The sequence below is a fragment of the Cydia fagiglandana genome, chromosome 9 (genome assembly GCF_963556715.1).
Source record: "Cydia fagiglandana chromosome 9, ilCydFagi1.1, whole genome shotgun sequence".
In the NCBI taxonomy this organism is placed as follows: Eukaryota; Metazoa; Arthropoda; class Insecta; order Lepidoptera; family Tortricidae; genus Cydia; species Cydia fagiglandana.
The window spans coordinates 7,982,887-7,997,607 of record NC_085940.1 but is presented as its reverse complement, the minus strand read 5'-3'; the positions used below and the strand labels follow the sequence as shown (position 1 = coordinate 7,997,607).

Here is a 14,721-nt window from a genome sequence, read left to right as displayed (position 1 = left end):
TTGATATTAGGATTGCACGGCTGTTTGGAGGATGAAGCCGTTAATCCTGGAACGGTAATGCCCATATTACATGGAGCTGAAAAGGAGACGGACATTAGCGCAATAATTTTAGTTAGTGTCTCCTATTTTATATTCTATCCTATTCTATATTCCGGCCCCCGACCCCAAGGCAGAGCAAAAAAGCGATGGACCGGGAAGCGAGCGACCAGGATCGCGCAAAGTGGAGGAAAGCAAGTAGGAAAGCGGACCCTGGCAAAGGCCGGGATATCGCTATAGGTAGAAGTAGAGGTGTCTCCTATTTTTAACGATCTCCTTAAGGAGCTTGGGTGGCAAAAGTCTACCAAATTGCACAACAGGTACGCGCGCATATTGACATATGAATCGCCTCGCCTATTATGCACATAACCAATATCAACGTAAGTTTAAAATGGTGCATTTAATTTAAATAAAATGTAGTTGCAGATTCAGTACTGCTAAAGTACACAGTATGCCAGCGCTAATGGCTTTCCTGTGTTTTAGACAGTTTTGCTCACTCAGTCTACATTTTTCTTCCTCCTTTTGGCGACGACCTGCAGGCTTATTTTAGGGTCGGCTTCTAAAAGTTTCAGCCATATTTGACGAGACTGTTACCAAAACTGGCACATACCGTTTCATATTTTAGATTATGCAAAGCTCGCGCTGAATCTAAATGGATTTAAGCTACATTGAGATTGAATGAATGTTTGTGCTCTAAATCACCTATGCATATATAAAGCGCCGTAGTTGGGTAGTTCGGTTGAATGCACATGAGTTTATCGACCCTATCATCCGACCCTAAAGGAAGAGGGTTCTTATAATGTTAATACTTAATGGTCGGTATCTGAGCACACACTAGAAACAAAGCGCGCATCTGAACTTTTATCCCGGTCACGAAAGATTATATAACTATTGATTCATTTTGAAAGCAAAGTTTTAATAAAAGATCCCAATAGCCGGCAGCAATAGCCAACTTTTATTATGTATACCTTGGCTTAGTTGAGTCATGAAATGAAGACGGAGTGTCATAAGAAATAAAATTAATCCCATCAAGTTCGTGTAATAGATCGGTACCGCAAGTTTTAAAAGCAATACGATTAAATGTTCTTTTTGGAGAAGTTTGTTTTTATTCTTTTTGAGTCTGTGAACCAGCTTAGTAAGATATTGTATAGTATAGGCATCTTGAGGTCAGCTTAAATTGGATGTTTTTGTACAGTAAACTTAATAGGCAAAGGGAATAATACCTTTGAGTATAGAGCGGACCGGACCGGCATAATAGCTGGCAGACATTTTGATAAATTGCTTCAGTACAATAACATTCATTTCTCTCGCCTCTTCTGTTTTTAATTTGACTCGTCATCGGGCCCAGTGAAGTTGCACTCTGGGTTTGAAACAAGTTCTGTACATTTCCCCGATGGCTTTTATAATTTGAAGTTATTATAATTATAGTTGCGTAAGTTAGTGATTTATGATTCTGAGACGGTTATCCGTGAATGGGTAACTGTGAAATGCGCCTAATTTGGATTAGGGATTGCAAAACAGCGTTAATAATTTAACTTCTCATCATTTCGTTTCACGAAAGTAATTTTTTAGTTGTTCCCGCGGCTCAATTTTGAGATTTAGTTAATTATTAATTATCTAAGGACAATAATGTGCTTACAGGCTCTATTGAGCATTGATGTAACAAAAGTGTAACTATCTATCATACCTACCTATAATAATCCATAATACGTATCTAAAGAGCAGTACCGAAACTATTGATTGAACTAAATTTACGTAGCCTTATGTAGTCTATAATACATATACATACTAGGTATATAATTATGTAGGTAGTAAGGTAGTAACAAATAGAGACAAATTAAACAGAGACCACACAGGATACGACTTGGTAAAAGTGGTCATTAGAACAACACACACGCGCGCACACGCACACACACACACACACTAGCAACATTTGTAGTAATATTTAAATCCTTTTACATGAGCCGGTCGCTTGTCGCATGCAGGAATGAAACATTGATATCGTAGAAATTATTCCAAAAGCAGACTCGTCTCATGTTTCCTGACATGAAATCGTTTTACCCTTAGAGCAAATTACGCACAGGCTACACCCCACTAGATCCCTTATTATAAAGACTCATTCATCCGTGGTATGTTATAACAAGCTATGGACGCAGGAAATGTACCAATTCTGAGTTTCAGAAGCAGCATGAGAGACGTATTTGAAAGCAAAGTTTTTTTATAAAAGGCTATATTCGAAGTCTAAAAATCTTTAATAATATGAATAGCGCTCCTACAGGCGCATGTGATTAGGTATCGCTCTACACGCTAATCTCTCTTGTAACTCTTTATCAATTCCAATTCCAAAATAACTTAATTTCATTTTTTTAAAGGGAACCAAGAAACCAACCCACTGAAAAGCACAAATTATTTCTATATACCTACCCACCAAATTTATGCCAAAAAGTAATTCATACCTAAAAATAAGCAAATTAATAACCATCCGGGTAATCACTTAGTTTTCGAAGGCGGTGGTTACAGTCTGGCAAAAAAAAATGAAATTAAAAAGTGGTGACACTGTAGTGTCGTCCCTATCAAACCAATTTATATAGGAAAACGGGACGACATTACAGTGTTACCACTTTTTAATTTCTACTCTTTTTTGCCAAGCTGTTATTTGCCTTAGGTAAAAATTATATTGTATATATAGATATCTGACCAGATATAGATAAAGATTTGTAATTGCTTATAGCAGAGATATATATAACTTCGTATAAGATAAATAAAGTCTAAGAAAAAAACGTGCCTCGGATGTGGAGAAAAAGTCATTCTCGAATAGATGGCGCCATTATAATTTATACCTTTGGCCTATTGTCGGCTAGATGGCGTTGACGACACCGTTTGATATTCAACAATTTTAACACATATCAGTGAAAGAACATGGGTCAGTATGGAACAATAAAAAATAAAAATAATTTATCCGTAAACATATTTTGATTAATTTATACATTTTCAATTTTATTTTAAGTTTTAATCGTGTGTCGATAGATGGCAGTAAATGTACCGTGACTACAAAATTGACAATGACAGGACCCCTCTATACTATCTATTCTTTTTGCTTATAGCTAGTTTCATACACTCCATCTAGTCGTAAACAATGATCAGTGAAATCACGTTATCTTCGTAGTTACGCTGATGGGGTGAATGTGAATTTTACATTTTATGTTACTGCATGAATGCTCGTCTAATTCCTGGCTTGCAGGAGCAAATCATCATTGGTATAATGGCGTTTAGTCGAGACGTAAGCTTCATATCGTGCGGAAACACGGCTAGAGACGTGCCGAGGGAAGATTTTTGGTCCCGGGACTTTCTCATGCCGAATTAAGACGGGAAACTTTAGAAACAACAATATGGAAACGTTATCTAATTAAAATTCAATACGTTTATTTCACACACAATTATCAATATAGGTACACAACACATACAAGTTACATTTAAAAATAAATAAAGAAATTACAAGAAAACACATTACCTATATATACTAAATATGTTTTCTTGTATTTTTTTTGGTCATAAAGATGAAAGTACTCGATGTTTTTGTGAGATTATAGCAAGGAAATATGATATTTTTACATGATATATTTAAATATGATATGTAGGTACCTAATTTGAATAAACGCATTTTTGCAAAATACCTTTTGCAAAAATATAAAAATAATAATTAAAAAATAATAATTATTAAAATTAAAAATATTATGCGTTAGCTTATTGTTTCAATTAACTTTTATAAGATATTTTAATTCGTTGCTGCACGAGTATTTATTGCCGTGAAAGTATTCCCTAATTCTTATAATCTAAGAATATAAGAGGTTCCTTTTTTTACTAACTTACCTTCTTGGGTTAAATATAATGTTAAAATTGCAAATAATAATCTCCAGGTGTTGAACATTTAAAGTAGGATATTTATAAACCTCAACCCTTTATTCAGGAATATTCCTAGAATGTGACACCACTAAAAGTGGCACCTCCGCCATGCATAATGCAGAACGATTTAGTCAAGCGATTCTGTTTCACCTTAACTATTCAATTCGTGGCCCCGGCGGAAGTCGGTTTGTATAACCGGCGATATTATTTTCATTAAGAAACCAAATATCTAGCTCGGTACGGGACCGGCATTAAGTAATTCTAATTAAGAATATTTGGTTATTATTTCCAACAAACCGCATTCAGGATTTTCGATATATTTGTCTGCAATATCCCTAGTACCTACGTCTCCTATTAGCGCGAATCTTCACTGCATACTAAGATTTAGATCTTAACATGTCTCAATTCTAAATCATTTAAAAATGCACTTAGTTTTTAAGAATGCAAAGCTTCTTTTTCGGTAAACACATTAAGAAAATGTAAGAGCTTACTAAAGTGAGCAATTAAAACGTATTTTCAGATTGTTTGCGAACAAAGCGTGAGTTTGAACTGCTTTGAACAAAGTTAAGGCAAATAATACTGTTGATTTGAATAATCAAACGAAGTAGACGGTAATGATCGATGTAATTAACATAATTACGAATGGATGACTGTAGCCTTTTTCGAAAATGTGCGTTTGATCAAAATTAATGAAACAAATTGGACGTGCGCGGTTGCTCACTCGAGCGAAGTGCATCTTATGTGACATGCAGTGGTTTTAAAAGTCAAATTGGCATTATACTCGTAGTGGTCCTGAATATCACGTTCCTGAATAAGTTCAGTTCTGTACCTTTAGGTATTTAAATAAAAGTAAACAAAATCTACTCTCAAATGGCTCGTTGGGCCAGTTGAGGTTAGATGAAAACATAATAACAAGATCAAATAATGTAGGTTAAAGTCAGGTCGTTCAGTGACAGATCCAGACGGTTTTCTAATTGGTCGGTTAACCAATAAATGTTATACTACCCGAAAATGTACAAATTGTTTGTTTACTTTTATTTAAATACCTAAAGATAACAGACTATACTTAGTAAGTAACACAGGTTCAATGCTATTATTTGTTGCCGCAATCAATATGTGTTATTTGGAGAGCGATGAACTGGTAATATAATAAACACGTTGCAGTGAAATCGAGCATTGTAACTGTAGAATACATTGCATTAATACGTTTTAAATGCAGTGTATGTATATGGTTCAAAACGTAAACAAGCGTGTGGAATAATAAATGAATTAAATGTAACTGTAGAAGTATTTCGGATTTCATTATGAATCATCACAAAACGAAATAGTTAAATGTGGGTTTTAATACCGTTATGACGCATTATTAAAAGTATACCTACTTATACTTAATTAATATCTAGATTAAAGATAGCTCTAAGGGTCCCAATTATCACAGCGCCATAATGCTTAAAGCTATGATGCTATAAATAAATGTTTGTATTTATTATGTACTAAATGTCAACGAAGCGAGACCTCAATTACGTTTCCCAGCAGCTGTAAATCTCTGAATCGGGTTTATTATGATCACAAATTACACTACTTCCTCTTCGTTTTGCACTTTTCTGCTCCACGGCTTTGTTTAACGGCGTCCATTCGAGCGTAAAATTATAATAATCGAATCCGCTGACAAAGCTTTTGCACTTAAAAATCTCGACTTAAACTTTTTTTTACTGTACTGATGATAATGAAACTGTTTCGCTATGTTTGGCCAAATTAATATAAAGGCGTGCCTAATTATTTGCATAGTTAGAATTACGTAGCAGCCTTAGAAGCTTTAATGTAGACCAGCGGTTCGGCAACCTTTTAGCAGCCAAGGGCCACTTGGTAGTTAACAAAGTTGTAAGCTTGGGCCGCACTATATTCATATTTGTGAATTTATCAGACATTGTCGTTTGTAAATATTACATACAAATTATGGTAACATTCCATTTCTAACCGCAGCTGCACTACGGGTACTGAACGCGTCGCTGTCATTGTCAATTTCCATAGTAAAATTGACAGTAGTGCAGCTGTCGTTGGAAATGGAATGTTACCCATAGCCAGCAAGGCTCGCGCGGCCGGTGGCGGATTTACAGTGTTGGACGCCCTAGGCCCCAGGCCCTATATGTAGTAACTACTAGCCGCGCCTTTTCTCAGCTCCCACATATAGACTGCTGCCTTGCTGCCGCCCCTAATATCTTGCGGGTAGGCCCGGGCCTACCTGCTAGCTAATAATATAATTGTCATTTTATAATCCTCACACTTTGCAGTAAAGGTAACAAAATAGGCAACCTTTAGCTTTTTATTCATTTGTTTTTGTTGTTGTTTCAGATCGGGCAGAGGCGCAGCGTACGCATGTTCCGAAGGCGAAGGCAACGCTCCCAAGTCGTGCTGCGGCCGTCCCCCTCTCCGGCTATGCGTTCTCTTTCTCGGCGTCGTCGGCGCGTGCTTGGTCGCCGCCGGCGCTGTACTCGGCGCGTTGAGGCCGCATCCTAAAGCACCGCTCACATTACTACTATTAATGATAGGTAAGATATTACACTAGGGCAACTACACTATAAAGAGACTCTAGTATTGCTGTCCTCCTCTCCGGCTATGCGTTATCTATTCTCGGCGTCGTCGGCGCGTGCTTGGTCGCCGCCGGCGCTGTACTCGGCGCGTTGAGGCCGCATCCTAAAGCACCGCACACATTACTACTACTAATGATAGGTGAGATATTGTTACACTAGGACAAACTACGCTATAAAGAGACTTTAGTAGTGCTGTCCCCCTCTCCGGCTATGCGTTCTCTTTCTCGGCGTCGTCGGCGCGTGCTTGGTCGCCGCCGGCGCTGTACTCGGCGCGTTGAGGCCGCATCCTAAAGCACCTCTCACATTACTACTACTAATGATAGGTGAGATATTGTTATACTAGGACAAACTACACTATGTGGACAGATCTTTCGTTCCCACCTATGGCCTTAGCCGAAGCCAGTCGCGCAATGTCGTGGCCAGGCCGTAACCCTAATCCTAATCTCTGCTTAAATCGCCACCCGCGACGGACAGCGTGCCGTGGCGTCACAGGCGGCTACAACGTATCATACAAACAGTATTAGACTGCATCAAAATCATAAATAGCTCTTCTTTTCATTAGGTAATCTTTTCTATATTACGACAATAGACGCTGCGGCGGGTGGACGTTGTATACTCGTATATTGTTTAGAATGAATGCCGGTCGCCGTCGTGCGTTGCGTATGTGCGCGGTGTGGCCAATGAATCGTTACATTCGTGTAATAAAAGCAAGAGAATGTAGTTACACTTTCATGTTGTGTCAAATTTTATGAAAATATGACGTTTATACTACCACTTAGTTTATTATATTCATGTTGGTGCAAAGTAAGCTTAGGTCTCTAATCGAATTACCTCGCCTAGCAAATTGGACATAAATAATTCCGTCAGTTTCTATTAACCAGCAAATAGAGCCTCATCATGTGAATGACAGTAAAATGCTTACAGAGAATAGCAGGAGAAGAGAGTAGTAGGTATAAATTCCAAGACAGTATTACACATTTCCTCAATTCGATCTGATATAAGGAAACCGATGCCGACCGAAAACTTTACTGTGGCGAAATAAAATTGCCCATTAGAATAAAGCCCTTTATACTCAGTCTTTGATCATTTAACAGTTCGCAACTCGTTTCACGCTTAACTAAGCTGAACTGGACTTTTTTTTATTTTATCGGCGATTAAAACCCAGTTATCTGGTCCGATGGGCGGCGAATAAAATGAAAGTAGGTGACAAACCGGGTGACGGTACAATTTTACGTACTTCAGAGACGCGTCCCGTGTTCTAATATTCATAAATTCGCCCAAATGGCATTACAGCAACGTAACAAATGGCTGTAATTAACCGTGAAACAATCTGGAAGCTCATCGGGTATTCGCCATGCATATGACAATAACAAGTCTGGCCGAAATCTCATTACATCATTCACAAAGTCGCGTCCGCCCTACAGCGGGCGAAGTTTTCAATTAAACTTCAAATGAGTTTTGGAGCGGAATTAATTGGATTTTCATTAGCGTTAGGGACAAATGATGTTGTTGTTACAGGCAAGCGATCTATTGTTGCGTCGACGGGGCAATTTGTACGTGTCAGTCAGTTGCGAACTCCACGCATCTATCCGGCGCGACGCGCCGATTACCGCGGATATTATACGTACACCCACCCACGCTTACCTAACCTCTAAAGTGCCTTTAACACTTGTCTTAAGATACACAATGGTGAAACAACGCGCCCACCGTACGACTGGGGATCATGGAGAGACATATTGCTCGTGAGCATGAGCAAAAGCAATTAAGAACAGTTGCTAAAGTTGCGGCAGTTGTTATTCTGTGTCAAATTATTTTGTAATTATTGCGATACGGCAATTTTAACAAAGTGAGGGAAGCATTTTCTTTTATTTTTTAGCTCGTAGGTATAACTTACGCTTATCACGTTAGAAAATCGAAATGCAATGCTCTTTTTCTGTTTACTTCTTTTTCATATTTATGACTATTCTAAAGTGCCTGACATTTCTCTTTTAAATTTTTCAAAATCACTAATAGATTAGCTACCTGTTTTTTTACGAACACCGGCAAAATAGGAGAGCACTCCAAGTTGCATCCATGAGATCGATTCTCCATCTACTCTCAATGTACAATTAAATTCTAATTATTTAATTTATTTTGTTAAGTTAATTAATTAAGTGTTGGTACTGACCGGGTAGCCTAATAGAGGTTACGGGGTTAGCCGAGAAAGCTGAACCCGCCGATTCAAATCAGGCCTCAGCCATTGGAGGCCTTGGTAATTTTTCTTTATTATATATGACATTTGTTTCAATGTCTCTAACATTACTATTTGTATACATTCCAGGTATAGGAGTCGTGCTAGTAACGGCAGCGGGGCTAGCATGGCGGCTGGGCGCGCGCGACGCGCCGTGTGCGCTGCTCGGGCTGCGCCGCACCTCGTGCAGAAGGCTCGTGCCCAGGTTACCGCCGAGCTACGCTCGACCGCACCACCCGTACGCGGCCATGCTGTATCCAGAGTTCCATTATAGGCCGCCCCCGCCGACGTATCAGGCGTCTATGCAAGAGTATAGACTCAGGTACATTTTGTCAGAAAATTTTGTGATTATTTATTTTAGGCTAATATTCTTAGCTAATCACCAGCCTGCGGTATACCTTACGCAAACCGCATAAATAGATTTTACCGGTGTTTGTATTGCATATACCTAATATGGAAACGCTTACCACGAACGTTACTGTTTACCTAACAACTACAACGTCTACAACTCTTCTAGTGGCAGCGCCCGCCTGCAGAATGGACTACACAACCTACAGCCCGCTAAATAACAAACGCCATCTAAAGCAGGCCACTGACGAGCCTTCCAAATGGATGCCGTTACAATGGATTCATCCAAATGGACGGCATCCTAATATTAAACATTGTACGTTTTTGACATTCACGCACCGATTTTGGATTGCAGCCACGCTATTTGGACTGTTGGAAGGGTCGTCAGTGGCCACCTTTAGTTTAATACAAAAAAAATGTTTTCTTCCGAGGTACGCTACCTACTCAATATGGCGACCCGTCCTTATTGGTTATGGTCCTTGACAATGGTGAATCTAAAGATGTCTAATATCGCAACACCTCGCCTATCTCAAGTAATATCTATTTGCTCCTTTATTTAGACCCCCATACTGCAATAGCGTCCCTTTTTGGCCGCTCAGTTACTTATTTCATTATATTCACGTCCTCGTTACAATAGACATAAAAAGACTTACATTTAAGCTAACCACTAAAATAAAAAGTGCACACCCCGCTGTTGCTGAGGTCGAGCTAAGTCAGTAGAATTGTGAAGCAACTACCTCACAGCGGGGAGTGTTGCCTCTTGCAGACAGAGCTCATACATAAATGTTTAGTTATTTAGTCTGTGGTGTTTATTAAAACGTTTTTGGGGCGTTCATACCCGAAAAACAAGGAACACTGCTATTTTTTCATTGTATGAAATATTTAAACGGTCTTTCCAATGGCGATGCATGCGGTAAAGACGCCAGAGTAATAACCACCTTCATGATCATGAAAGTGTACAAAAGTGATCCAATCAGGAATGGTTTCCAAATGCTTTGCTACTACGCAAAATGTACCTATGTAAAAAAATGGTTAATAATAAATATTATGGGACATTTTTACACAAATAATATGAGTTTCTAAATGGTCTTAAAAGCACTATTATTCTTTTTTTACTTGTGTTCATATTACTATAGTAATATTTTAGGAATGCTTACACTTAATTAACTCTCTCTCTCGGAAACGGCTCTAACGATTTCGATGAAATTTGCTATATGGGGGTTTTCGGGGGTGATAAATCGATCTAGCTAGGTCTTACCTCTGGGAAAACGCGCATTTTTTAGTTTTTATATGTTTTCCGAGCAAAGCACGGTAACCCAGATATTAATACCTTTAAACAAGCGATTCTTGTTTATATACCTATATATTTTGGGGATCTCAAAAACGGCTCTAACGATTTAGATGAAATTTTCTATATGGGGGTTTTCGGGGGTGATAAATCGATCTAGCTAAGTCTTACCTCTGGGAAAACGCGCATTTTTTAGTTTTTATATGTTTTCGAACAAAGATTGGTCTCCCAGATAGGTATTTAATATAATGTGACAAACTTTTATTTACGTAAAAAAGCGCTGGTGGCCTAGCGGTAAGAGCGTGTGACTTGCAATCTGGAGGTCGCGGGTTCAAACCCTGGCTCGTACCAATGAGTTTTTCGGATCTTATGTACGAAATATCATTTGATATTTACCAGTCGCTTTTCGGTGAAGGAAAACATCGTGAGGAAACCGGACTAATCCCAATAAGGCCTAGTTTACCCTCTGGGTTGGAAGGTCAGATGACAGTCGCTTTCGTAAAAACTAGTGCCTACGTCAAATCATGGGGTTAGTTGTCAAGCGGACCCCAGGCTCCCATGAGCCGTGGCAAAATGCCGGGATAACGCGAGGAAGAAGAAGAAGTGACAAACGTTTATTTATTATTGATCGATTGTTTCAGGTTGCTTCTCCTGGACAGAAGTGCGCCCGCGGTGTCGCCGCCCCCCACGTACAGATCAAATTCAGCTAGTCTAGTCAGGTACAACACAGCAGTGTACTATGCATAATCAATTTATAACCAACATCTTTGTTATTTGCTATATATTTGGTCCGGGTGCCGTATGCACCCGGATCGGTGGGCCAAAGTGGCTACTGAATGGACACCGCAGATTAGCCGGAGCAGAGGTAGACCAAAAAACCGGGCAAGTGCGAGTCGGACTCGCGCACGAAGGGTTCCGTACCATAATGCAAAAAAAAACAAAAAAAGCAAAAAGAAAACGGTCACCCATCCAAGTACTGACCCCTCCCGACGTTGCTTAACTTTGGTCAAAAATCACGTTTGTTAATTGTATGGGAACCCCATTTAAATCTTTATTTTATTCTGTTTTTAGTATTTGTTGTTATAGCGGCAACAGAAATACATCATCTGTGAAAATTTCAACTGTCTAGCTATCACGGTTCGTGAGATACAGCCTGGTGACAGACGGACGGACGGACGGACAGCGAAGTCTTAGTAATAGGGTCCCGTTTTACCCTTTGGGTACGGAACCCTAAAAAGAGATGGCGGGATGACCTTGACGCTTTTTGCAGCGACTGGCGGGAACATGCACAAAACCGTGACGAGTGGCGGAAGAAGGGGGAGGCCTTTGCCCAGCAGTGGGACACAAATTAGGCTATTAAAAAAACAATTTTTGGTCCTAATAACACGCCCGCACTACGAGTAACAAGTCGATATTGCTAATAATACTTACGAGTCATACGTTCAGTTGTTTTTTGAAACAACCATCAGGCATCCATAATTAAGGTTATAATACTTATAATGAATGTATCTATGTCGTAAACGCAACGCAAGCAAAGCATTACTGCATATAATTAATGTAAGATTTGGTATGGTTAATCATTATTTAGCAGTAAACTTTACAATTCTATTTTCCGATTAGGCCGATTCTGATTTGACGATTTGTTATGGTTTTGATATTTCGTCTTCGTGATTGCTGCGCATCTCAATCTCACGCACGACTTTCATACTTCTACTTTCATGTTATGCTGTGTTTATGAGTAATTCTTGTATGTTTATTGTTTTGAATACATACTCGTATGTGTAGGTAAATCACATGGAATAAATAATTTTGAAATTTGATAGCATTTTGTGTGCACCATTCAGCGTGAGCGATCTTCAAGTTCGTATCAAAACAAAATCAAAACTGTAAACAAATTATTAAATCAAGATACGGCTTCAAACTCACTGTATAGCAAGCAAGCAAAAGTCGTTAGCAATGAAAATTGTTCAAAGCGCAAACGCGGCATGGCATGTCATTCGCCCTTTTAGCCATTATATTCACAGTAAAACTCTCAGATAATGGTAATATTGTGGAATTCTGGATCCTCAAGACGCTCACCTATTCCATGCATTAACTAACTAGGTTCTCTCCCTTGCAGAGGGTCCACTGGTGCCGCGTGGTGCGGCTCCGAGTACAGCGGGCCGCCCTCGTACCGCGCGCCCCGCGCCGACCCCCCCGTCACCACTGACGTCCTTCCCCTCTCCCCTCACGACCTCAAGTACGCCGAAGACGCCCTAGAACTACCCAAAACCGAGCAAGAGAAAGACCGCGACGAACATCTGGTCACGATAGTGCACACGGACGCGCAGCCGGTCATCGTCACCGTGTCGGGATCGACGGCTCTCAACGACACGCATATGTCGCACATGCAACCGCCGACCGAAATCGATATATTGGCACATTTATAACGAACCACATTGTTAGTACGTGTCGCGTGTGCTCCGATGTGAAAAAGTGGACATAAAGCGTAAAGTGATTGTTGTACCTCCGTGTACATTTTCTGTTTTGTAATTTTAAGCAAATCAGAGTCTAGACTACGTTTGAAAGCTTCGTCTAGTTTGAAATAGTTTTGTATTTTGAAATAACAATTATTTATTTCATTTGAATGCATTTTGCGTTTGAAACGTAGTTGGGCCGACTATATTTAGAGTGTAAACGTTGCCAGACTTATTTTGTGTTTGTTATTTTATCAAAGTTGGAGGAAATTTTATAATAATGATATAAACTATGACTATTAAACAGTATGATAAGCTATCTGACATAATAGATGTTTTTAATAGCATAGAACAAACAGTCCCCTCCACCGATAAGTCTGCATGTTTGCATTCTACCTATGTATAATGATTTCACGTACCTTTATGTAGATAAGTTCTGTGTAAATATTTTAAAAGTACGACGAATGTCCGTTTAGTTTAATTAAGGTAAATTTATTACCTCAAGGATCATTTTTCTATCTCAAGTCTAGGAACTACATTCTGTCCTCCTAAGCTAAAAAGCGGTATTTGCATTAAATTTTCATTGAAGGTACGTCCTTTTAGCTTAGGAGGGTAGTATATTGCCTGCCTGGAGATTGAAAAATCAACCTTAAACCATGTGCCGTGTAAATAAAATGATAGATACAAATAATTAGAGCTAATTGTTCAAACAAAGATCAATTAATTATTTAAACCAAATCCTTTGCTGTAATGTACAAGATTGAATACGGTGTTATTTTATAATCGTGCCAATGGTTTTCCTACGTTTATTGTAAATATGTATTAACAAATAATTTATGATCCAGATCTCGACTAACTTAGCCAAACGAGTAACATATTGTTTTTTAATGTGATTTAGGTAATCTTATCTTTTTCTACTATTTTTGGCCCTTCCCGGTTGCATGCTAAAATCTGGCCTGCTACAATAAGGCCTATTTCTTAATACTGTTTTCTTTAATTAAGTCATTTGGGACGACTCTACTCCTCTAGTAAGTCCACATAATTATGTTCACTCCTTCAATTTAAACAATAATATCAATCATTTCAACAACACGATGCTCTCATATCATATGATGTTCCGTACACAAGGACGTGATATAATCTATCTACTATAAATATCTAGTTTTTTTCATAACTTGTATAAACCTTGTATAAATATTTTGATTCATTTGTTATCGTTATCTTTTGTATTAAGCCCGCCTGAGCGCGGTATTACCTACGTACTTTCTCTACTTAATCGACGAAAGCAATATGTTACTTTATTGGTTGCGACAATGAGTTCGTTTTAAAATATGTATCATCCCAAACATTATGTAATATTTCTATTTTATTTGGTTTTTGAAGGCCTTTATTTCTTTAAATTTGAAAAAAAGACTCAAAATTGCTACTAGATACCAGTAAAGATTTATTTTAAGTAGGTATTGACCTGTACCATTAATTTTATTATTTAATCAATCACTGTACCTACTGTTACTGTTAAAAAATGTAACGTAATAAATAAATAATTATTGTATCGTTAGGATGTTGTACATAAAGTTATTTGTATTATAAGAAATAAATAAAGATCTTTAGTGAATGAAACGGCATTTTAATTAATCATTGGAAATGTCAATTACATTTTCAATCAGATTCGACTCGGAATTCCTTTACGAGATAAGCCTCGTGCATAAAAGGCCATTTGTTTTTCCGGCATACGTAGTTAAAACGTAAACAAAAACTGTGGTTGTTACTAAAGGGTGAATTCCGTACAAATTTGTTCCGTTCTAAATGTAAATCGAAGCGGGCGCCGGAACAATGGTCCTGTGTAATTATATTGTAAAGCAATTTTGTCAC

The 14,721-nt window shown here is 38.5% G+C and overlaps 1 protein-coding gene across 2 annotated transcripts in view; it reads left to right on the top strand.

The window, feature by feature from the left end:
• Positions 1-14,469, top strand: part of LOC134667258 (uncharacterized) — a 154,089-nt gene extending 139,620 nt beyond the window's left edge. The window contains exons 2-6 of one of the 2 annotated variants that reach the window (XR_010098618.1): positions 6,289-6,485; positions 8,848-9,079; positions 11,035-11,112; positions 12,513-13,391; positions 13,466-14,469. Coding sequence is in view for 1 of the 2 variants with exons in the window: in XM_063524595.1 (XP_063380665.1) it covers positions 6,289-6,485; positions 8,848-9,079; positions 11,035-11,112; positions 12,513-12,822 (817 nt within the window). In the remaining variant the exon portion in view is untranslated. Of the gene's footprint in view, positions 1-6,288; positions 6,486-8,847; positions 9,080-11,034; positions 11,113-12,512 lie in introns of both variants that reach the window. The other variant, XM_063524595.1, reaches the window with a different exon arrangement.
• The last annotated feature ends 252 nt before the right edge of the window (positions 14,470-14,721 follow it).